The sequence below is a fragment of the Engystomops pustulosus genome, chromosome 1 (assembly GCF_040894005.1).
Source record: "Engystomops pustulosus chromosome 1, aEngPut4.maternal, whole genome shotgun sequence".
Taxonomy (NCBI): Eukaryota; Metazoa; Chordata; class Amphibia; order Anura; family Leptodactylidae; genus Engystomops; species Engystomops pustulosus.
The window spans coordinates 243062577-243088322 of record NC_092411.1 but is presented as its reverse complement, the minus strand read 5'-3'; the positions used below and the strand labels follow the sequence as shown (position 1 = coordinate 243088322).

The window sequence follows — 25746 nt, the reverse complement described above, 5'->3', positions numbered from 1 at the left end:
CATGTACACACAGGCTGCAGGGGGCGTGGCCACCAGCACCAGAAGCACATCATTATACAGCCTCACATCATTATACAGGCTGTCAGTCATGCACTGGGGGTATGGCTGTGCCTCCCACTCATGAATAAGGTGGACAGCTTGAATATGCTAATGCTTCATTGGACATTTCACAGGTCATTTGCATACAGCTTTAGGACCTCATTGCTTAGGTTTACAGGCATGTAGAGGGACAATGAAGGGATAGAGGCAATGCTCTCTAATGGCAGTTTATGAAAATATATTTAGTTTAGGGGGGTTATTTTGCATGACTGGTTCTCTTTAAGTATAACATTCGAATAGTGACGCCCATATTATACTTACCTTCGTCCACTTTCCGTAAATAATTTGATATTGTTTCCAATATACTTTCTGTAATAATTCCTCACTGTTTTTCTAGATCTCTGCTTGCTGTCAGTCTATGTAAAGCTTTCATTTTTACTTCCAGTGGATAAAAATCTGCCCTGGTCATGTGATGTCACACAGGCGCACAAGCTGTTATTATTGCAGCGGTATCAGAGGCGTGTGTTACTGATGAGCTGTGCACCTGTGTGACATCACATGACCATGGACAGATATCTATCCACTTTCAGTGGTCATTTCTTTGGAATTACAGCAAGCAGAGATCTACAAAAACAGTAATGAATTAATGCAGAAAGAATACTGGAAAATTGCATATGTTTTCTTTATACAAACCATCAATTATTTACTGAAAGTGGACAAACCCTTTAAAGTTTGGCGTTTGCACAGTTCACGTAACCCTTGAGCAGTTGGACTTCCTGTGGCAACTTATGTCCTCTGGTGGATGGGGGGCGTACATTCATTACTGTCTGTATGCCCCCTCCATCATAATCACTTGTATATCAGTAATTGAAGGGGTTGTGTATACGGACTGCCCGGCCCCTTTATCCACCTGCAGGACGTCAAAGAAAGTCTCAATGCTAGCTGCCCAGAAGATGCATGACCCCGCAGGTTCTGGCAGCAAGCGACAAACTTGAACAGGGTAAGTATAATATAGATTACTCTATTAGGGTCTTATCTTTGCCCTGTTAAAGTTACTTATAAATATCCACCCCTTAAATATCGGATTTTTGGGAGCACCCCCACAGAGCAACTCATAAACCGTTTTTATAACCCATACACAACAGCTCCATAGCATAGTGGTAAGACAAGGTCCTGCAAAGCAGTGTGTATTTATTTAAGTAGGACCTAAGCTGCAGTCACCTAGCCACTACATGGTGATTGTGACTATCCGCTTTGTACTCCATCTCTATTTATCATGGGTTTTTATACTGGTATTCTAGCTGTTGCACCACCATTGATTTTTTTTTTTTTTTTTTTTTTTTATGATGACCTCTTATTTGTCTACTGACAAACTTTTTATAAACCTTTTTTGTTGAGTATAATTAAAAACGGCTAATAAAAATTAGCTGCTTTTACCACACGGCATAATTAGTTTTTTATGTTAATCTTATAAGTTGGACTTCAATAAACTTGTCTAGGTTAAAATGGTTGTTGTATGACTACAAACAAAAATGTCCTCCGTGGACATTTTTGGGTTTATCCATATAAGCCATATGTCTAGATCCACATTGCAACTCCTGAGTAATGCACTTTTTATGAGGAAACTGGGTTCCTAAACTGTTGTGTAAGTGGTGACTGTAATCCATGTCTATCTACCCTTATAAAGTATACAGTGCTGTACGTGTCTGGCTCTGGCTACATGTTTGTGTTTTTTGTTTTGTTTGTTACAAAGAATTTTATAATTTGTTGTCCTTCGACTTGCCTTTTCCATGATATTTGGTTGTTTTTATATAGTAGAGATGCCCGTGTAAGCTAGATTTCCTGCTGTAGTACGGTTGATGTTGTGAGGTTTCAGAAAAACCTCAATTCCATTCATCATTTGCTAATTTCCATTCGGGACACGTCATCTCCTTTTCCTTCCCCTGACAAAGGCCTCTGAATGTTGTGATTAGCATAGGAAGGATTAAGGGTCTATCAAGTACTTAAGACCTGAAGGAACAGCGTGTATTAATAAAGAAGCAATTGATTTGCAAGGACATTTAGAATAATCATGTATAGGAGCTTTTAATTTCTATCCCCTAATACGGATGTGTGTGCACCCTATAATTACTTGTTGTGACATGAGCGGGAATTCCTAGATCTGAAAGAATTTGCTGTTTTTAATTGTTTCCTTGTTTTTCAGATGTGCTTGGATTTAGTTGGATTGACATTTCTACAATGCCATTTACACGAGACCCTTGAGTTAGTGTTTAGCTACTGGGCTTTTTAGAAGGCAATGAAGCTATAAGGCTGTGATTCCACACTGCGCCTCTGTAGTAATGTGCTTCACCACTGTTCCATGCCCGTGGAAAAGATAGATTTCCAGTCGTGTGAATGTCGCCTTAGGGTGGGTTCATATTACGTATATGCTATATGTCAGTGATGGCGAACCTTTTACAGCCCGAGTGCCCAAACTTCAACCAAAAGCCACTTATTTATTGCAAAGTGCCAGCACAGCAACTTAAGCAGTAATTTATTTCTCCTTGTTCTTTGACAACTTTCACTCATTCAGCCTCCTAAAGACACCAACGCAGTTGAAAGGAGGAGGGCAAATTCGCCTATTATTGTAGGACAATTCTGTAGGAAGATTCTTTGAGTCCTGTCTGGTGAACTTCATGCTGGGGTGATGCCCTGGGTGCCCACAGAGAGGGCTCAGAGTGCCACCTCTGGCACCAGTGCCATAGGTTCGCCACCACTGCTATATGTTGTTATATGGATGGATTCCCAACATGTCCTTACAACATATGACACATACATATCGCACTGTATGTTTATACTGTGGGATACGTCACCCGGTGCCTCTTCCACATCCCTGAATGTTGGGGAAGCGGTGAACAACAACAGCAGCAGATAGTGATTGGCGGCTGCTGATGTAGGGGTTTTTCCACAGTGATGTCACTGTCCTTATATATGGACAGTGACATCACTGGCGTCCTCCGTGCTGCTGAGTAAGGCGTCTGCTCAGCAGAGGTTGGGAGACACTGCCTTTGCTCCCATAGGGAGATAAAACAATATTCATGCCTTATGTTATGCAAATGAGTTTATAGATGCACTGGGTCTGGAGTGTGTATTCTCATGCATCTTTTACATTTTTTTATACACCCTATTTGTATGTGAGTTTACCGTTGTATGAAAATGCCCAGCTGGATAGTTATGCACCGCACAACTGGGGCAGAGTAGCATAGCCACCCCCCCAGGGAACTGGGACTGTGGTCTCCTAGGAGTGTTCAATGCGTTTGATTAGCAGCCCTTCTAAGACTTAGAACAAGCCTAGAATACTTGTTATCATTGGTAAAATAACAAAATGTACAACATGTTCAGGAGATTAGGGACCAACCTGTCCTGGTTTAAGCTGGCTCGGGGGAGTGGGGGGGGGCTTTCTTGTACGGCCCTGAATGGGCTTCGGTTTAACGATAGTGGACTGGGGCGGGAAAACTTTGCAACCTGGCACACGCCCTTCACACCCTTCCACACCCTCTTGTCGTGACTGTGGTGTAAGAGGGAATTGTGATTTACATCAGGCCTTTTATGCCAGAAAGGTAAATGTCCCCCGTAGTGCAGAACTACGAATGTCAGAACATACAGTACTTCACATTCGTAGATAAGTCAGATGTGACCCGTCAGCAGTTGGCATTAGTCCTAGACTATGAAGAAGTGGATGAAGATGACCTGCTCTGCTAAAGCATTTTCTTTAATGTTCTAAGTGCTAAGTGCATTACTCATTAGCTGGGACCAGGATGCACTTTAGGAAGTAGACAATCCAACAGATATTGCTCCAACTAAGATCTGGAGAAATTTAAAACAGATGTGTTAAAAAAAAAGTTCATTTTATGAAGGTCCCATCTCACATTTTGTAGGACTCATAGGAAATGCTGTTAAGTGGTTTATCTTTTCACATGCACAATATTTTAATGTAAACCTTTAATTTGAATGGGACACTGAGGTCCAGGCCTTAAGGAGTGAAAGGCTTAGGTTTAATCCCAGTATTGGAAAGAACCCTTAAACAAATCTACCATAAAAATCACGCATTATAAACCAGGGACACTTTGATATATCAAGCCCCGCCTCCCCTCCCTGAGCCTTTCTGTATCATTAGCATAATTTTAAAACGTTAAATTGTAAAATATAACATTACCACAGTCAACAGTGGCTGGATCTTGATGTTGATGGTAGATTTCCTTTAACATTATGGATGATTGTATTTACAAAAATAATGTGAATGTGGTAATTATATATCTTTTTTATTTAACATTTTTGTTTTGGATGAAAAAAAAATTGGTAGGAAAAAACAAATATTTGCTTATTACTTTGAATTTTATTAAAGGGGTATTCCCACGAAGACATGTTTCTTATATGTACTCAGGATAACAAAATAACACATTCTCTAATTCCCTAATAGAGCATTTCACAGATATACAGGAATTCCAACCTGTCTCTATCTGTCCTGGTGTAAACAATTTCAATTGCCCCTAGACACCACCCAGTAACTTCTGATTTGGGGTCGAGCTGCCATCTTGGATTTCTGTGTGACAGTGTGCAGATGAGAGTTATGTGTCTCTCTGCTGTTTGCCTGTATCCACACCCCCTGCATGGAGCTCAGAGACAAGGAGATATGTGCCCGCCTCCACCTCCCCCCGGGTCACTTATCTGTGATGAGTTGTAGCAGAGCACACCGTGTAAAAGTCAGCCTGTCTGTCAGCCTCTGTGTAATTTCTTGCATCTCTGATCTGTCTCATCTCTCTCTCTATGAGTCAGTGTGTTTGTATAACATCAGAAGCCAGATGAAACTGTATTTGCACCTGTACCCTGATAATCTAACCACATTGTCACCCCACAGAACTAGATGGATAATACAGTAATGTGTCTGCTTAGAGAGGCCCCGCCCACACCCTGGGATTTTGCAATGACCAGCTTAGGGAATGATAGGAGCTAAAACAACAATAAAACTGAGTAAAAGGATCAAAATGATCTTTATTGTGCTAACACCATTAGTGGATTGAAATGTGAGAATTTTCTTTCGTGGAAAAACCCCTTTAAATGACTCGTGCTGCTTATTTTCATTTCTAAAAGAAGCAATAAAATCTAAAGAAAATGACCTTTTCATGGTATTGGATAGATTTTTCCTGTTGATTCTGCAGTTTTGTAGCCATCCATGTGTAGAGAACAAAGGCTTGGTGTTGTATTGTCCTAATTATCTTGATATTTAGTTGCTAAGAGATGGCTCCATTGTGTGGAGCTATATGATGAGCAGCCCATGTCGTGTGTGAGGATCTCCAGTTTCTGAGAATTCCTCCCTGTTGTATTGTCCTTTCCTGTTACTTGTTTCTCTGACCCTTAATCCTCTTCTATAAAAAGATTTATAAAAAATTAATTGCTGGAGCTGTGTCTTCAGCGTTCTTGAAATGGATCACTATGGTAACCTCGTGGATACCATGGATAACATATACTATTTTTTTCATCTTGACATAATTTGAATATGTATTATAATATTTTTTTCCATTGTATAAATTATATAAAGTTGATCAGGTTGTGTCCAACTGACCTTAAAAAGTAAGGGCTCTTGTGGAAATGGATGAAGTGGTCAATATTTAAACAGTACGAAATAGTTAGAAGTTTTGAAGTAGCCAAGTGATGTAATAATACACAGACGTCATCCACACTGGAAATCTGCACCCTGTATCTCTTATGTAAAGCGACAATTACCGGACCACATTGTAACAAAAATAGGACAGAATTTATTAATAATGACTGTATTATAGGATTGATGGAAGGCATGATAAACGCTCAGACTGGAAACATCACACAGCATGAAGTACAACGTCCTCGTCTCTGCTCTCCTAGTTTTCATTGATTTGATAAGCCTGGGGCTTTTTTTTATAATATCTGGTCAACTGCATTGTCAAGTTTAATACATGCTGCTAAGGTCATGGTATCTTGAGTTTAGATTAAATACCAGGAATGTAATTTTAGCTGGTGACCGGTTCCATTGCCCAGACTATGATGAATTCCTGGGTCAGCACTCTGAATAATTTCAGTAGTTTTATAATAGTTTTTTTTTTCTTTACATTTACCTGGCTCCCTGCCAGCAGCACGTGGTGAGTCTCAGGGAGGGGCAGCTGCAGCCTGTGTGTACCGGTGTCTCCTCATGCTTTCTTCATCTACTCTACTTCATCCTCCCTCCCCTGTCTGCTCAATCCACATGACAGGAAGTGGGAGAGGTAAGAGAGCTGCATGAGTGAGGAGGAGAGGAGACAGACACAGACTGCAGCATATTTCCTATACCCAGAGAATAAACTTTGTAAGCCTCCCTGGCACCCTGTCAGAAAGAGGCACGAGTTACCAGGGTCGTGTTATTTATGTGAGTCGATGTGTGTCTTAGTCTACGTATCCAGCATCTAACTATTTACCTGCCTCTCTTCGGCTGACATCTGCTGCTTTGCTGTAGGGAAGGGGGAGAGAGGAAAATGCTGGAGACACACAGTGATTTGTGTGAACGATGCTTGTGACTCGCCGCTTCCTCAGCAAGTGGCTTTGCACTGGTAATGGCCCCAGTGTGTGGAAGCTTTGGATTTCTGGTACATTATTTGACTTGACTTTTAAGCAGTTATGCATTATTTTTTTTTTCTTTTTGTCCTTTGTTTGTCTTAGAACACGTAGCAATCATATACAAGATGTACACGTCACTCCTTGAATGGGTAGAGCCTCCTTTTTTGGTGAACGAGTAGGGAACCACCCATTGGCTTTAATCGAAAAACATACTTGGCATTTGTGGGGTTTGAATATAGTCCGAAGTAGAAATAAATGCTTTTTTGATTTTTGGAAAATTTAGATGTGCAATCCAATGCAATTTTGAGTGTGATGTTTCAGTTCTTAGATCGCAATCCATGTCTAAAGGAGGTCTCTAACAGATGAATCGATGGCCTGGGCAGAAGTAACCACTAGTGTATATAAGGGCTGTGGCGTCTATTTGACAATGCATTTGCAATTGGACAGTCAAGGCCCTTATAAGCTACCGGTTGCTTCCTTCGGGGCCCTTCTGTTCGAAGGCAATCCCAATAGGTAGCAGTCGGACATGGTGATATTTTTCATATTTTCTAACGTGAAGAAAGAGATTTTACAAGGTAGCTTGGGTTTTTCATTGCTAAGTTTTTGTGCAGTTTATTTATTTTATTTTTTTATCATCGATAAATCCTTCTGCAAAACATAAGACATTGGTATTTAAGTAAATTTTAGGAATACGCAAAACGCTAAATTATATGACGATTTTATCATCTAACCTGTCCTTCTAGTAGATTTAATCCAATATGGTGGCTGTTATAAATTAGTCTGTCGCAGGATGGGAAACTGCTGTATACTTTGCATTTCCTCTGTGGGTGGCTCAGTATTTTTGGAAGGTTCCTGCTGTGATTCTGGTAATAACATTATATTAGTGAATAAAGTGGTACAGCTGTACTTTAATGATTTGTGTTCCCTGTAAAGAAAATGGTGCTTTCCTTACCTACTTGCCGGTCTTTGTGTAGCCACCGCAGATTTTTTTTTTTTTTTTTTTTTTTTAATCTATATCCAAGGCCTTGGATGCAAGTGAATATTTGTTCCAATCCTTTTTTTTTTCTCTTGATGTAAACACACAGCATGAATTTAAATAATGATGTGTCTAATGAATCTGCTCAGTCAGCTATGTTTTTCACTACATTGGAGTTATTTGTTTCGTTCATGGCTGAAATAGGCTCAGCAGGCAGTTCTATAATTTGCTCGTGTGCAGAGAGTAATTGATTTAGTCATTTTGTTTCTAAAATAATTACCCCCATGTCTGAGTTACAATAAAGTGTTTTCTTGTTTTTTTTTTTGTGTTACAGAACAGGCAGCTCCCTACTTTAGGAGACATGACTTGCAGACGACCCTTAATCACAGATGGCCCACTCTGCCCACTGTGACGTCTGGTGAAGCTCTCCAGATGCTTTACTTTACTCCTAGACTAGAATGATGAGCTGCAAGGTGTCTGTAATTTTATTGATTATCATTCTTACCATTACAGCGAAAGATTTCAAAATCTTATTGACACAGGAGCAAAAATTTTTTGTCCGGGGTTGCAATTATAAAATATACGGTTACGACGTGCATACAAATTCAACTTAAGAACAAACTTAACAAACTTAAATAACCTATCTTGTCCGGGGACTGGCTGTACACTGTTTTTCATGGACAGCACTTGTTGACACAACCCCTTTATTCTATTTTTTCACTGACACGTTGACTGCCATTGGACAATGATTTGGACGCATTTGCACTGCCGTTGTTGATCTTTGAACTACGGACCGTGCAGAGTCCTGTGGCATGATCGGACATCACTGCTGGGGACGGATTCCTTAAATGATGGCGATCTATGATGTAAGGAGTACATACTTGCACATGTAAAAAAAACAGCAGGAACTCCTTAAATCATAGAACACTATCCTGTAATAAGTGCCGTCCCGAGCAGTAATGTCGGTCTGTGATATGGGACTTTGCATGGTCTGTGGTTCACGACAACAGCAGTGTGAATCGGTGTGCCATCCCTTCAAAAATATTGATGGTACGCGGCTGTTTATGCTATTTGCATCGTCCCTTAGACTTCAGTATTAAAAGGGTTGTCTGGTAGTTGAAAAAGCATGGCTGCATTCTTCCAAAAACTGCTCCGCTCCTGACTATGGATAGTGTGTGGCATTGTTACTAGACTCCATTTCTATACAGCTGATCTGCAATACTAGCACAAACTATGGTTAGGTAAGGTGCTGTTTTTGGAAGAAAGCAGCTATGTTTTTCCAACTATGGAAAATCCCATGAAGTATAGATCATTTTTGGAAGTTTTTTTGTTTTGGCTTTCTTATATCTAGACCATGATCAAATTACTCTAAACTAGCTGCCAGTTACACCAGATGAGAAGGCAGTTTGAATTAATTTCTTTTTGGTAGCCATCAATATGAGTTTTCGTAAAGGTCAACAGAAAAAGTGAGATGTTAGCATTCTTTTTGGACTAAAGGGAACCTGTCGCCGAAGGGCTATCATATCTTGTAGTGTTTTTTAGTTCTTCTATTATTTGATTGTAAAGTTTTACCTTGCTGCATTCCATCACCTACTTCTGAATTTCCGGGGGATGCCGAATTTCAAAACAAAAATACGCTTCCTAATTATCATATCGCCTTCCCACGACCCCGCTCATCACTATTCAAACTCCTCTCCCCCCCCCCCCTTCCTCTGTTCAACCCTCGACCTCATGACGTTGACTCAACGCACAAGGAAAACCTTGCGTCTGCACGGGGAGCCTTCTGTTACACAGACAGATCATTTGGCTGCTATATGTTTTTCAGTTCTGCGAAATTGAACCCCCAGATCAAACCGTTTTCAGAAAGCGCATGAAGAAGTGTTTTGAGCCTGTATTTTGTCGTAAACAGAAGTAACAACAGCGAGACATTAACGAAGACACAAATGTTCTAATTGCGCATTCAAGCAATCAGCCACATAAATAGACAAGCCTAGCGGTGTAACAATTACTGTGAAAGCCATGAATGAGACAAAAAATAGAGGAAAATACAGCTATCCCTTTCCCTGTCTGGAAGACGTTCTACAAGCTGCTAAAATTATAAATCAAGAAAACAAGTCCATGTTGGCAGCTATTGCCAAGCAGCTGCCGGCATATGGGGCCTGAATGCTCACAATAAGGACATAGTTTTCCCTGCCTGTATATTACTACTCCGTGCACCTGAGTATTAGGACATGGCTGAAGTAGAACATTTTCAAATAATCTTTTTGCCACTAGTGAAGACAAGGGACCTTACTCATTCCTAGATGAAAGATGTTTTCCTGATTGTTGATATACTGGGCAAGATCAAGATGGCCTCCTGAAACCAAGCATATTATGTTATGGAAACTGTATTCTTGGAAGACATCTGGATTTTTTTTTGCTCAACCCCATTTGAAGTTGGTGAGCGTTTTATTTATCTGCACTATGCACCAATCGGTTTCAGCCTTTTTTTTTTTTTTTTTTTTTTTTTTATAACTGGTGACAAACCTTTGATGTTAACCATGATCCTATGCATTCCTGGTGTTATATATGTTGCTTGAGACCACAGTACAGGGCAAATCTCAAAAAATCACCTCCCCCCGCCACCCCAGACGTTAGGGTTAGCATAAAACTGTGGTTAGCCCTGGTTTTTATCATAAATCGCCTCCACAAATTAAAAATATTAAATTACGGACCTGCATTTATCTATGTATGGATTCTAATGTATTCCATACTATCGCACTAAGTTGACGTAGACTTTGCTTCCCCAAAATAATTTGAACATATACAGTGCCCCTCTTTTAATTAAAGCTTAGTAACCAAATCCTGGTTGCACTGCCTCCTGCCACCAGTACACTCAGTATATAGGTAGCTCCCAGCATAATGCAGCCATCCCCAGCACATAAACAAAGTACTCACCTTCGGGCACTACCTCTGGCGCCTCATCTATACAAGAGGAGCAGCGAGTGGGCAGCTTCAGACGCCCCTTGTTATGTCCACCAGGTTGCATCCTGTGCCGTCGCCTGCGTTCGCCATTTGATGTTAGTACTGTGAAGGACCTAATTTGGTTACATTCTTTCAGTATGATGCACATGCAGTTAATTTAGCAACCAATGTGTCTTATGTTGAACAGTGGGAGCTCTGGATTTCAGTCCTCCTTTAAACTGATCCTGATCTGGGAGGAATGGGTTTTAATGATGGAGAAAGTGTAATGTGACTTCTGGTCCACAGATTCATACAAAATTAGGCCTCATGCACGCTAATCTATGCACACCGAGCCATAGCCCTGGTCAGCATGCAGCCAGGTGCGGAAGGGAGAAGGGGTGAGTACTTAGCGACAGTGAGAAACCACATGCACACAGCACCGGGTGCCCTAGACCTCTAAGGCACCCATAGACCATGATGCAGCCAGAAATTGTGTGGCAGAATCACTGGCCACATACATTCCTCTGCATGAGGCCTTAGCTTGATCTGCCAACAAATTATCTCCAATTTTATAATCTTTAGCCACCTTAGACCCCAATCCTTTTCCTAAGCAATTTTTTTTTCATTACATGCTGGAGCCTGGAGACAACGTGCATATTGAATATTATTTTTATCAGTCGTTTTTACTTTTCGGCATCATTTAAGATGAAGATGTGCTGTTTACTTTATTACTTTGGAGGAGATTTTTATGGATGATATTTTACATTAAGATACATTTACATACCATATTTCACATTACACATATGTCACATTTATGTCACATACCTTGCCTGCTGGGGTAAAACCTGGTGATCGGTTCCCAGACAAATGAAATTGGAATTGGTCCAACACTGGATATTTAGTTTTGTACCTTTTAAGGGCATCGGTCAACACCTCTGCCAATTCTGTTTTAACAAATACTCTTAATCTATGATATTTTAATTATGGAGAAATATTTCTTAGAAAACTATTTGGTCTATCGTATAATTCCTGCTTGGAATGTATGAATAAAATGCTGACTTGTTGTTGTTCCTGTTGTTAAGGTATGGCAGCTGATGTCTGTTTATAGGAACACACCTCATGGAAAAGCGGAAACATACTATTTTATAAGAGGACACCTAGCTATGTTACGTTATGTTATGTCTTTAGAATCTATCACATAATCCATAAATTATACACTGCTCAAAAAATAAAGGTAACGCTCAAATAACACATCCTATATCTGAATGAATGAAATGTTCTCATTGACTACTTTGTTCTGTACAAAGTTGAATGTGCTGACAACAAAATCACAAAAAAAAATCAATGGAAATTAAATTTTTTAAGCAATGGAGGCCTGGATTTGGAGTCACCCCCTAAATTAAAGTGAAAAAAACACACTACAGTCTGATCTAATGTTGATCTACTGTCCGTAAAACAAAACAAAAGGTATTGTGTGTTTGGCCTTCATGTGCCTGTATGATCTTCGTACAATGCCTCAGCATGCTCTTGATTAGGTTGAAAATGATCTTCTGAGGGATCTCCTCCCAGACCTGGACTTAAGCATCTGCTAACTTCTGGACAGTCTGTGGTGCAACGTGACATTGGTGGGAGGAGCGAGACGTGATGTCCCAGAAGTGCTCTATTGCAGTGATGGTGAACCTTTAAGAGCCCGAGTGCCCAAACTTCAACCAAAAGCCACTTATTTATTGCAAAGTGCCAGCACAGCAATTTAAGAAGTAATTTATTTCTCCTTGTTCTTTGACAACTTTCAAGCGTTCAGTCTCCTAAAGACACCAACACAGTTGAAAGGAGGAGGGCAAATTCGCCTATCATTGTAGGAAGATTCTATAGGAAGAGTCCTGTCTGGTAAACGTTATACTGTGGTCATGACCTGGGTGCCCACAGAGAGAGCTCCAAGTGCCGCCTCTGGCACCAGTGCCATAGGTTCGCCACCAATGCTCTATTGGATTCAGGTCTGGGGAACGAGTGGGCCAGTCCATAGATGCAATGCCATCATCTTGCAGGAGCTGCTGACAAACCAGCCACATGAGGTTGAGCATTGTCCCGCATTAGGAGGAACCCAGGGACAACCGCATCAGCATATGGTCTCATGAGGGGTCTGAGGATCTCCTCTCTGTACCTGAAGGCAGTCAGACTACCTCTTGCGAGCACATGGAGGGCTGTGTGACCCTCCAAATAAATGCCACCCCACACCATTACTAACACTCTGAATGATAATGCTGAAGGATGTTGCAAGAAGCAGATCGCTCTACACAGTGTCTCCAGACTCTGTCTCGTCTGTCACATGTGCTCAGTGTGCACCTGCTTTCACCTGTGTAGAGCACAGGGCCCCAGTGGCGAAATCCTGGTTTTCTTTGACAAATGCCAAGCGTCGTGCACGGTGTAGGGCTGTGAGCACAACCCCCATCTGTTGACGTCGGGCCCTCATACCATTTTCATGGAGTCAATATCTAACCGTTTGTGCAGACACATTCACGTTTGTGGCTGCTGGAGGTCATTTTGCAGGGCTCTGGCAGTGCTCCTTCAGGTCCTCCCTGCATAAAGGCGGAGGTAGCAGTCCTGCTGCTGGGTGGTTGCCCTCTTTACTGGCCTGTTTTCTGGTAGTGCCTCAAGCCTCTGGACACTATCAAACAGACACGACAAACCTTCTGGCCACAGCTCACATTGATGTGCCATCATGGATGAGCTGCACTACCTGAGCCACTTGTGTGGGTTGCCGAGACATTGTAGGGAGGTCATACAGGCACGTGGAGAACACACACAATACTGAGCCTCAGTTTGTCTTGTTTTACGGACATTTCCACAAAGTTGGATCAGCCAGTCGTGTGTTTTTCCACTTTAATTTTGGGGGGGGGAAGGGGACTCCAAATTCAAGCCTCCATTGGTTAATTAATTTGATTTACATATACCGTATATACTCGTGTATAAGCCGAGTTTTTCAGCACAAAAAATGTGCTAAAAAACGTCCCCTCGGCTTATACACGAGTCAATACTTGTAAAAAAAAAATAATTAAAAATGGACTAAAAAAAAACAAAACTATTTACTCACCCTCCGATGGCCCCGATGCGCAGCACTGCTCCCCCTATGTCATTGCGAATCCTCTTCTGGCTTCCCGGCTCCTCTTCTGGCTTCCGCGCCGTCTTCTGTCTTCTTTAACATCGCGTTGGGCGCCGCCATTGTTCTTCTCCCGTGCGGCGCCTCGTATGACGTCAGCAGCGGCGCGTCATACTAGGCGCCGCACGGGAGAGAACAGATGCGGCGCCCAACGTGATGTTAAAGAAGACAGAAGACGGCGCGGAAGCCAGAAGAGGAGCCGGGAAGCCAGAAGAGGATTCGCAATGACATTGGGGGAGCAGTGCTGCGCATCAGGGCCATCGGAGGGTGAGTAAATAGTTGTTTTTTTTTGTTTTTTTTTTTAAAATTCTCGGCTGACTGTATACTACTGGGGGCATGCTGTATACTACTGGGGGGCAGGCTGGGGTGGCTGTATACTACTGGGGGCATGCTGTATACTACTGGGGGGCAGGCTGGGGTGGCTGTATACTACTGGGGGCATGCTGTATACTACTGGGGGGCAGGCTGGGGTGGTTTTCCCAGTTTTTGGTGGTAAAATTAGGGGTCTCAGCTTATACTCGGGTCGGCTTATACTCGAGTATATACGGTTTGTTTGTTTTTTTTTTTTGTCATTTTTGTTGTCCGCACATTCAACTTTGTACAGAACAAAGTATTCAATGAGAAAATACTATTCATTCAGATATAGGATGTGCCATTTGGATATTCCCTCCTATTTTCTTTGAGCTGTGTTTGTGTGTGTGTGTGTATGTATGTTTGTGTGTGTGTGTGTGTGTGTGTGTATATATAATATAAGTTCAGTACACAATTTTTTTTTTTTTTTGGTATAATAAAGAACATCATGATAGGAAGCTGTAACATATTAAATTGACATAAATTATGCATTTGTGTTTTCAGATGTTTCAGTCTTTGAATTTGCATGAGCCAGTCCAGCCTAGGAGAGTGGTGATCTGTCACAGTATGGATAAAGCTCTGAAGGAAGGTAAGCCCAACTTCTCCTCTCTGTAGTCCTTTCCTGGGCTTATTTCACTCTGAAGAATTTAATCCGTTGCGATTGCCTCTCTACAACATCCCGCAGGCACTTTATAGCAAGTTGGAAAGAGCGAAGCGTGCACAACAGACATTTGTCACTGTAGCAATAAGGAGAGTGGATAATAATGTGAGATGGCATGAAGGGCTGTGCAAATCCTGGAGACAACAAGAAAATCCTTCCAGCTCCTAAACAACACTGCCATGGAAAGCGATCACACAGATATTACAGGATTGAACACTGGTCGGAATAGTTAATCATTAGCCTTTGGCCTTCAACTCAATCATTTGATTATAATTTGACTGAAAATTTATAGAAGATATTAGATGACCTTTGAGATTCTGAAATATTCCCTCCGCTGTAGACCACTGCGGCCACTTGTGCTCTTGCTGTAAATTATTCTGCTGCCAGTGCATAAATTATACCAAATCTTATCCCTAAAATTATATGAATTGCATGCTCTTGACCTATTTATTATGGTATTAACTAAAGGGGCCTACATTTTATAATAGTAATCTGCATATTCATCCATTTCTAGAATTCACAGCAATAATTTGTATCTGTTTCTGGAATCCTAAAGATGATGTGATTCTAATATTTCCACTACACTCTGCAGGATCCACTCTAGATTTTGGGTTTCATGTAACCTGAGGGATAAGCATTCATGGCACCCAAAAGATGCTGAAAGCTGTAGTAACCAGGGACCACATAGTGTATGGCACCGGACATCCATTTGGTAACCATGTTGCCGGTTCGGTGTTAAGATGGTCCTACAGTGATTTGATTTTGGGTTTTTGCAGGAGTCAAACCCTTTATGATTTGTCATCCTATGCTTTGGATATCAATAGGACTGCATCCTTTTTTATTTTTTTTTTTTAATGTCAGGGCTGTAAATTTCAAATTTTATAGCTGTGCAGGATTTAGTTAGACCAAGCTGAGGGAGGAGGGTAAGACTACTAGCTAGCTGAATCTTTCCCATTGAGTAGGTTAAAGCATAAGACAGGGGTAGTGACCACTGAGGCCAGATGTACACAAAGACTGGAGTGACCTTGTTGAAAGTAGGGAATAAAATAGGTATATATATATATAATATTATTATTTTTTTTTTTTTTTCTCTTAATTTTCTTATGACCATTTTGGATGCCAGACAAGTTTTCAATTACCCTGGACAATGCTTCTAACAGATGAACCAAACTGCACAGACTTCATAATAGACAAAATTGATCTGAGTGAAGAAGTTTCTGGTTCTCTGGGTACAATCCATCAGAAATATTTTCCTCATAATCAATTACACGTGGGAGACGTCTGTGTTAGAACAGCTGAGAGCCCTTCAGCTTGTGGGAACAACATAAAGAAACCAGACAGCCAGGCCCCATGTGTAATAAAAGAGCTGCAAAAGTAATGCACAATAGCTAATACAGAAAGGCAGAGACATTCACCGACATTCATTGTCTGATATCTAAAAGTTGTCTGAGTTGTTGATATCTAAAAGCATACAATGAATAGTGTCTATATAGTACCATTTATGCATATACTTTATTACTTCGCTGTCATGGGGGACAATGGAATCCCATCTTTCGGTTTGCATCAGGGTTGTAGTTCTGGGAGATATATACAGTAGATTTCTTTAAAGGGGTTGACCACTTTACCTCATGTTTTCTGTAATGTGTGTGTAACTGTGGGAGGAGGATATTGGATAATTTATCTACATCTATTAATAGTTCTGTACCACTTTCTTGATATGTAAAGTGAAGCCTCCTTTCTTTTACCTCATCAGCCAGAGATTCCTGTCCGTAAAATGGCCACAGAGGGAGGGTCATGTGATCTCTTACTGGTGATTGTTCATGGACAGATAGACATCACCTGACCCTCCATCGGTGGCCATTTTATAGTCAGGAATCTCTGACTGATGAGGTAAAAGATAGGAGGCTTCACTTTATGTATCAAGAAAGTAGTACAGAACTATTAATAAATATATATTGGTAAATTATTCAATATCCTCCCCCACACTTACACAAACAGTTAAAGGGGGTGGCCACTTTACCTCATGTTTTTTGTAATGCGTGTGTATCTTCTTGTATAGGTCATAAAACTACGATCTTTAAAGGTGATATTCTCATCCTTTGGGACTATAGCTATTTTAAGAAGGGACTGCTATAAAGCAGTGGGCGTGTGTGAAACGCATACTCTCCCAAAGGATTGAATTCCTATAAAAGTGAACAGATAAAATTTAGTGTGACTTCCTATACCCATTTCCCCACAAAAAGGTCAAGTACACCAAATTTGCTTCTTGCGTTTGTGGCATTTTCCAGATTAAACCTCGAATCACTGCATTGAACTTGGCAACACCGATCTAAGGTTTGGTCCAGAAAATCCTTTTAGCGAGTTTGTTGGACCACGGCTGATGACTGTGGGACCAGCATCAATGAGCAGTTATCAAACTATATGTAAATATCACAGATTAAAATTTTAAAAAGCAAAAGTGTAGGTTGATGGTTATATAAACATTTTGGCGTGTTTTTGGAGTAATTAATGTAGCTTACCAGTATTTAATTGGTAAAGGAACAAGTTCTATCAAGCAGAAGTTTCATTTTAGTACTGCTTTATTTTTAATACGAGCTTTGCCTTTTTGTGCTAGTAATCCATTTATATTCTTGTTTATTCTTTTTGGTAAATTCATTCTGAAAGCTGCTTCTGTGTTTCCATTTTGACACAAAAATAGAAAACGTTCATTAAGCAATGTAATGGCCATGTGTAATGGATTGAAGTGTTTGAGCTGTGTCGTCAGAGCGGCTGCAGGGAATATTTGTGACGCTTTGATCAATAGCTCTTCATTGAAGTGCAGCATTTCTATTTGCTGGATTATCTCAAGTATTTCTAGTTGCCTCCTCTACCCCCAATCTCCAAAATGCTGCTGAATAATCTGTGCCTAGGAAATTTGGAATTTAACCATTTAACTGGGAATTTACATTTGCTATGTATCAGTTCTGGGATATTTAATGGGGGAGTTTACAGTTGATTAGGTAGGATCATCTAATAATCACATTTATAATAACATATATATGAATGTGGCTCTTTGGTCAGTATTTGTGCATGCCCATGAAGATGACTTGCTATATGTGAGCAGTATATGATGGTAGAATGGATACTTTTTTGCTCTTGGCTTTGGCTTTTTGTAGCCCAATCGTTATGTTTTTCCTCTTCTATCTACTCTTAAAAAAGTTTGTGATGCTTATATATATGTTACGGGTATGAGGATATCATTGTTCATGGCGATGTTGTGCAGGGGTCACTGCAATGTAAAACCAGGGGAGCACCATCCATGAGGCGAGTTGAGTCTCTTCCCTCAGGTAGCTCCCATCTGCAGCAAAATGAGGGTGTGCAGTCACCTACTACTAAGCTGAACCTTACTCTTAAAAATTGCGTCTCTTCACACCCGATGTCAACGTGGATGTGAGACACTGTATGGAGAGCCCACTTGCTAAAAAAAATAACCTGGCCTACGAGTATTACTACTAGATGGGGCATAGGGGGTCCTGTTCTATAGCCCCTCAGGCAGCAGATTGTTTAGGTTCACCCCTCTGTAAAACCCTAAAGAGACCTACAGTTTAAAATGTAAGAATATCAGACTCTCCTAATATGTATTAATAACTCGGGGTCATATCATGTCAGAAGAGTAAAGATGGCAATCCTCTGTTTGCTGATATTTGGCAACCTAAAACCTTTGTAATGTTACAATCTTGAACTGCAGCAAGGACACTGCAAACTTAAGAGTTTGCACATAATTTGGGTCATGAACATTTTATTTCATTGCGTAACCAAACACTTGCAAGAAGCATTCAGTGACATACATGGAAATTTCATTGAGGCTACTCTGTCTATGGTACACATCTGTTTCTTGATTTGAGATTTTAAAGTTAATACGATGGAACCTTGGATTACGAGCATAATTCCATCCAGGAATATGCTCGTAATCCAAAATGCTCTTCTATCAAAGCAAGTTTTACCATAGGAAATCATTGAAGCACAGGCGATTCATCCCACATCCAGCACCTTTATTTCCTCTACTTCTTCAATATTGTGTTTATACAATACATGAATAAATTAGCAACATTTATTTCCTGGCATAATAAATCATTGCAATCTACCTCAACAACTCAAGTATTACTGTCTTTAAACATGTCCCTGTTGCCTATGAAAATCTATTAGATCTCTGCCCGTGGCCACCATGTTAACCATCGTTGTCTTAGTACAGTTAGGGTTTTTGGAGAACATATATTTACTATATAATACAAACCTGGCGTTGTGGTTCCTTGTTTTTTTTTTTTCCTTTCACTCTCCTGCTCTTTCTCTTTCAGTTGAGTAATGTTCACAGTTTCCACTTCTCACAAGTGGTTTAGTTTGCAGGTTTTCATGACTCTTGAGAGGACCAGCTCCATGACATGAAATGACCTACTTGCCACTTACTTAGGAGTATTTGAGGATTTGTCATCCTATGCAGTTGTTAATAGCAATCTTTTTCTCACTAAACTTTCCTGTTGAGGTTAACAAAATGTAGAAATGAAAAGCTTTGTCTCCTGACTATAAGCTCTCGTCGTTCTCCATGTCAGCAATTATAGAAGTATTAATGCATTTCCATTTCTAAATGACTTTTAGATAATTACTTGTAAAGTGGAGTATTCCACTTCTCTGCACTTAGAAATAAATATTGTCTGTCTTGGATATAAATGTAAGGAGATTGATGTGTGCTGTATTTAGACGCTCCCACTGCTACAAAGAAAAAATATTAAACCTATTAAAGGAAATCAACCATCCAAATCGAGCACGAGAAATGTGGGTCACTAACTCCATAGATCCAGGTACAGTGACAGCGGTAATCTTCTTATATTTATCCATTGCCTCCTTCAACATTTTACTATTATGCTAATGAGCCTGAAAGGCTCTTGGGGGTGTTACCAGAAGGGCTCTTGGGGTTGTTACCAGAGCCTCTGAGCCTCCCTGTGTTACCAGGCTGTTACACTGTACAGGAGCACTCTCGAACCTCCTCCCACTGTGTGCTGGAACTTCCTATGCTGCAGTTATATTACATTAGGCAGGGGCCCTTCAGGCTCACTAGCACAATTTTAAAAGTAGAGGCCATGGATCTATGAATAACTGCCCCTGGTTTATCATGCTTGATTCTGATGGTAGATTTCCTATAAAGTCTTGTCAGGCCTCAACCTTTTGTTTATTAGAATAAAAAAGGGCAGTGTTACCCCCCACCCCCACCCCACCCACACTATTCAGTGTCAGGAAAACATTTCTTAAAAGCGCTCTGGATCCTTGTTGCTTCTCTTCCCTCCACACGTCCTGGACTCTGTTCACACTTTTGTGGGATCACACGTGCGTTTTCATCATCTTCCTAGTCACATAGGGCAAAGCCCATAGTGAAGATCACACAGATTTGTAGCTCATTTAAATATATTTGTTATACTAACAAACATTTTAAAATTGACAGCACTTTTCAGGAATATACCATTGGATGCAAAATACGGGCTATGTTGAAAGATCAAACTACATTGGCTGAAAGTGAAGGTGTGCCAAATTGAAAACAAAACAAACATTGTTTTCCCATTGAGTGCCTTCTCGTTAGATTAGCTGAAGGAAAGTGAAAATTATATGGATTTCCCGTTGGAGAGGGAGATGTCTTATAGTGAGGAATAGGATAGGATGGTCAAATTAATGGTTTTCTCCGTAGACTTTTGCAAGCACCTTCATAGGCTAAAGGGTAAACGGACATGGCATTAGGTCATTGCTTAGATCATAGAAGGCTTTTCATACAAGTGTATAGAGTAATGAGATGAGCTACTTAAAACTATTGTGACCTTTTAATGTTTAAAAAATTTTTTTTTTTAAATATTTGTTGTAAAGGTTTATATAAGTGATAATATTTTAAAAGAAATCTTTTGTGATCTGTAAATTATATATTATCAATTATTTTCCACAGTCATCGGCACATGAGCGGACCTCGCTCGTTGTTTACGGCCCGATATTGCACGTGTTAATGTGCAGCATTAGGGAGTGTATTAATGTCATATTGTCGGTTTCTTAATACTGCTGTATAAGTCATTGTATATTTAGATGACGTAATTTGCCTTATGGATGGAATGTAAGTTTTTTTTGTTCACTTTTAGCCATTTCATAGCTTTTCATTTGAATGTACATGCCAACAATGTATGGTCATCTATCTGTGTCAGCGATTACTTGGTTTTCCCTGGTTTCCTTCCCTTCTGTGCTTACATTGTGCAGAAGCGGAAGATATTTATACTTTTCAGTGATACTGGAGACTGCCTGTATTTCATTCTGTCTGAATGCACACAACGCAGTTTTTGTTTCATAGTTGTGGCCCAGGCTTTCAGCATCCATTTATTTTAATGCATCATTTATGCCAATTGTTGGCACAGAAATGTCTCATAACCAAAGTGGACTACAGCCCATGGCTGGAATAATCTGCTTTTCCTCTTCCAATAATTGTGCTCCAATATCTTTCAGCCCTCGGAGTGTATAATCTATTCCGTACAATAAGACATATTGGAATAGGTAGCATTCCTGGTAACTAGTTTTGTCTCGTGTAGACGCTTCCCTTATCTCGCCCCTGTGCATGGCAGCATGACAGACCCCTGCTTAATCGAATTACATGAACAGCCTGCTGCTTGCTGACTGATACACTTTTGTTGATGTCAGTGCAGAGATGACATTTTATTTGTAGCTTTTAGATTAATATGCCCTGACAGCGCTCCGTCCCCAGTGCTTGTCAGTCCCTCGCAGCTCTGTGACTCATTCCTGGGCTCATTGCACCTACTTGGCTCAGTAACCTTTCATCCAGCTTCTACGTATATAACACTACGGAAGCAGAGGCTTAAATACTGGGCTTGTAGCATTATTGAGGGGTTATTATAAAATGTACTTTCATAATATGTCATATATATTGTTTATATTTACGCCAATGGTTTCACCATAGGTATATAACCAAAGAAATGACTAAGAAATGGTAGTCAAATCCAATCAAATTCAGGCTTGCATGTCAAAGCTGGAACAGCTAGTACAAAGTATCCTATCTGCAGGCAACATGTTATAGAGCAGGAAGTGCTGAGTAGATTGTAGATGGTGTCCTATCTGAAGACAGCATGTTATAGAGTAATAGAGGCTGAGTAGATTGTACATAATGTCCTATTTGTATCTAGTATCCTGTAGGTCAGGAGGAGCTGAGTAAATTGTACATATTGAGATATTTGCAGGCTGCATGTTATAGATTAGTAGGGGCTAATCAGATTGTATATAGTGGCAGCATGATATAGCACATGTTACGTAATGTCCTATTTTCAGTGAGCATCTTATAGAGCAGGAGGAGCTGAGAAAATTGCACATGGTGTCCTATTTGCTGGAAGCATGTTATAGTATTAGGGTCTTGACAGATTAATCTATACAGATTGACAGCTATACAAGAATACACAATCCTACATGGAGGAATATAAAAAAAACTCAAGTAAAAATGTACAAGTTTTTATCACAGAAATATTAGTTTGTGTAAATCCCATCCACTATTCTGCGATTGTAAATCACCTCGGCCAACCAAAGGTGATAACCAGGCCTTATTTTTTTTTTCCTACTGATTGATAACAAGGCCTTTTACAGAAGAAATTCTTGGTTGTATCATATTTGACACAAAAAGGGCGCACACCTGTATCCACCATTGCATCTTTTATCTAGTTCAGAACTGATTTTCCAGTGGAATCCAATTTGCACAGCGATGATTTCTGTAATATAGTGATGTGAATAGCGGTACTGGGCTGATAAAGCTTCCTGCACATATGTGAAGGGCAGGACCTCCTCCTGGTTGTAGCTGTACATATACATTTTGCTTGGTTCTTTTATATTTTATAAATAAAGCTTTTGTGTGTGCCTCAATACAGAAACCAGAAGTTTACATACATACTATGCTGGAGTGGGATTATATCAGGCAGAGGGAGGGGGGAAATGCTGAGGGAGCAGAGGGGGAGGTTATGGCTAACAAATATAAGAAGATTACCTCAGTCACGGTGCCTGAATCTGTTAATAAGTTTTCACTGGTTTATCTATGCTTGGTTTTAATGGTAGACATCTTTTACAATTTGGGAAAGATCATATGATGTCATGTCTTTGGAAGCTTCTGTTTTATTGGCGACATCTGAGTTAGAGAAACGTCTGTGAATGTATTAAAAGTAACACATGAACCCACTGCTTCTTAGTGTAACATCAAGCCTAAAGGAATTGGCCAAGGTATTGGGAAGAGAATTGTGAACTTCCACAAGATTAGTTCATCCTTGAGTACAATTTCCATAAACCTGAAGGAGACTCGTTCATCTGTACAAACCATTAAACGCAAGTACAAAAAAGACAGCTACAAACTTGGCTGTTACACCAGTTCTATTAGTAGGAGAGGGTCCAAATTCCGACCAACTATTGTGAGAAGCTTGTGAAAGGGTATCCAAAACCTGTAACCAAAGTCATACAGTTGGAGGGCAATGGTACCAAATACTAGTCACAATATTATGGGGCGTTTTTTTTTTTTTTTGTTTTTTTTTTTCTAATGGTGTACCGTATGTAAATTTCTGCTTTCATCTGTACATGTGTATATGTCTGTATGTGTGCATAGCCGCACAGTATCCTCCATCTGCCCTGTCTGGAGGAGAGAGTGAATAGCAGAGGGCTCGAAGTAAAAGCGCTGTGATACGTTGTGCACTGAACTGTTGTGGAGGTAATGGCGCGCGTCAAGCCCTGTACACTTAATCAATCAGTTTCCACAGCTCATAAAACCAATCTAGAAGAGACAATGGAAATGCAGAGGATGATCCATTATTCTTGGGCAATGTCTCCTGGAGATGTGTGACCAAATTAAATTCCGGAGCAGGCTTCTTCCTCTGCTCCGTGAGTAATGGACTATACTCAGTGCCATATTCTACGATCCGCTTATGCCTTATGTCTATTACATTACTATGCAGCATAATAGATGGGCCGGCGTTTGTTTGCTTTCCTTTGTGTGTATTGAAGGGCAGACATTGGGGGCATTTTATTAAAACTTAAGCTAATAAAGAGAATAGTGTTGTTCATAGCAACCGATGGCATTGCTGCTCTCATTTCCATTTCTTTCATTTCTTTGCGCTAGATATGTAAAATAAATTGTTTGACTGCATAATATAAAGCGGCAAAAAAGAAAGTGTGTGTGTATATAAGATCATATTTACACCAGGTCTGGACATTACTTTCTGCTGGACCATACATGCTGCCTACACTTATGTCTGAGCTGTATACAGCTAGTATAACTATATAGCTGCATACATCTGTTTGGTAAAGTTCCCCCTGTATACGGCCCAACAAGTAATGATCTCTCCTACGTGCCCCCTCTACGCTTTCAATTGCTGAAAAGCCAGGACCAATCATGGCAGCTTACTACTTGGATTCGGCAGCAGCACCTAAATAGTGGCTTTTCAACAGAAAATGAACCATTTATAGATTAAACAAATCATAAACTAATTGAGGAAGATTGCAGAAGTGTCTGAGCTAAAACTTTGCTAGTTGCCAATAGAAACCAATCAGAGCTCATTTTACAAACCGCTGTGGGAAAATGAAAACTGAACTCTGATTGGTTCAACTAGAACTGTTCTGTCCCCAGACACTACTGATCTCCGCCATGAAGTATTTCCATGTCCTACAAAGCCTGATCTCTGTCAGGTTTTATTTTTTTTTTTTTAGGTATAAAGACATTAAATAAACAATATAAATTCTCTGCGATTTGTCCTGAACCAGAGAACAACAGGGATGTGTTATATGAAGCTGTAAAAGCAAAAAACATGAGTGAGTGGCACAATTGTTTTTTTTTGGTAATTTCACTGCATTTTTTTTCCAGCAATTCCTTGTATGTCCCTATAAATGGAAATATTTTAAAAGTTATGGCTTTTGAAAGATGTGGAGTAGATGGAAACACAAAAAAACAAAAATAGCTGCATCCTCAAAGGGTTAAACCTTAGATTAGCAAAAGCAAATTTACCTTCACTAGTAAAGGGATGGGGAGCAATGTTAGATAAGTCGATGGGCACGTTCAATGTATAGAAAATATTTTCCAGGTTCAGGTATATTTTATTGAAAATAATTATGATGATTTGACATTAGAATGATCCTTATACATTAATATAAAGTTTTACTGAAAGATACTGTTAAGGCCAGAAATATTTGGACAGTGACACAAGTTTTGTTATTTAAGCGGTTTACAAAAACATGTTCAGAAGTACAATTCTATATATAATATGGGCTGAAAGTGCACACTCCCAGCTGCAATATGAGAGTTTCCACATCCAAATCGGAGAAAGGGTTTAGGAATCATAGCTCTGTAATGCATAGCCTCCTCTTTTTCACGGGACCAAAAGTAATTGGACAATGGACTCTAAGGGCTGCAATTAACTCTGAAGGCGTCTCCCTCATTAACCTGTAATCAATGAAGTAGTTAAAAGGTCTGGGGTTGATTCCAGGTATGTGGTTTTGCATTTGGAAGCTGTTGCTGTGACCAGACAACATGCGGTCAAAGGAACTCTCAATTGAGGTGAAGCAGAACATCCTGAGGCTGAAAAAAAAAAAAAAATCCATCAGAGAGATAGCAGACATGCTTGGAGTAGCAAAATCAACAGTCGGGTACATTTTGAGAAAAAAGGAATTGACTGGTGAGCTTGGGAACTTAAAAAGGCCTGGGCGTCCACGGATGACAACAGTGGTGGATGATCGCCGCATACTTTCTTTGGTGAAATAGAACCCAGTCACAACATCAACTGAAGTCCAGAACCCTCTCAGTGAAGTAGGTGTATCTGTCTCTAAGTCAACAGTAAAGAGAAGACTCCATGAAAGTAAATACAAAGGGTTCACATCTAGACGCAAACCATTCATCAATTCCAAAAATAGACAGGCCGGAGTTAAATTTGCCGAAAAACACCTCAAGAAGCCAGCTCAGTTCTGGAAAAGTATTCTATG

At 40.2% G+C, this 25746-nt stretch overlaps 1 protein-coding gene across 1 annotated transcript in view; it reads left to right on the top strand.

Annotated features, from left to right (window-relative positions):
• SNX25 (sorting nexin 25) overlaps nucleotides 1-25746 on the top strand; it is an 85802-nt gene that overhangs the window by 8670 nt on the left and 51386 nt on the right. Inside the window, exon 2 of the mRNA XM_072122900.1 lies at nucleotides 14577-14661. Within this exon, the coding sequence (XP_071979001.1) occupies nucleotides 14577-14661 (85 nt within the window). The remainder of the gene's footprint in view (nucleotides 1-14576; nucleotides 14662-25746) is intronic.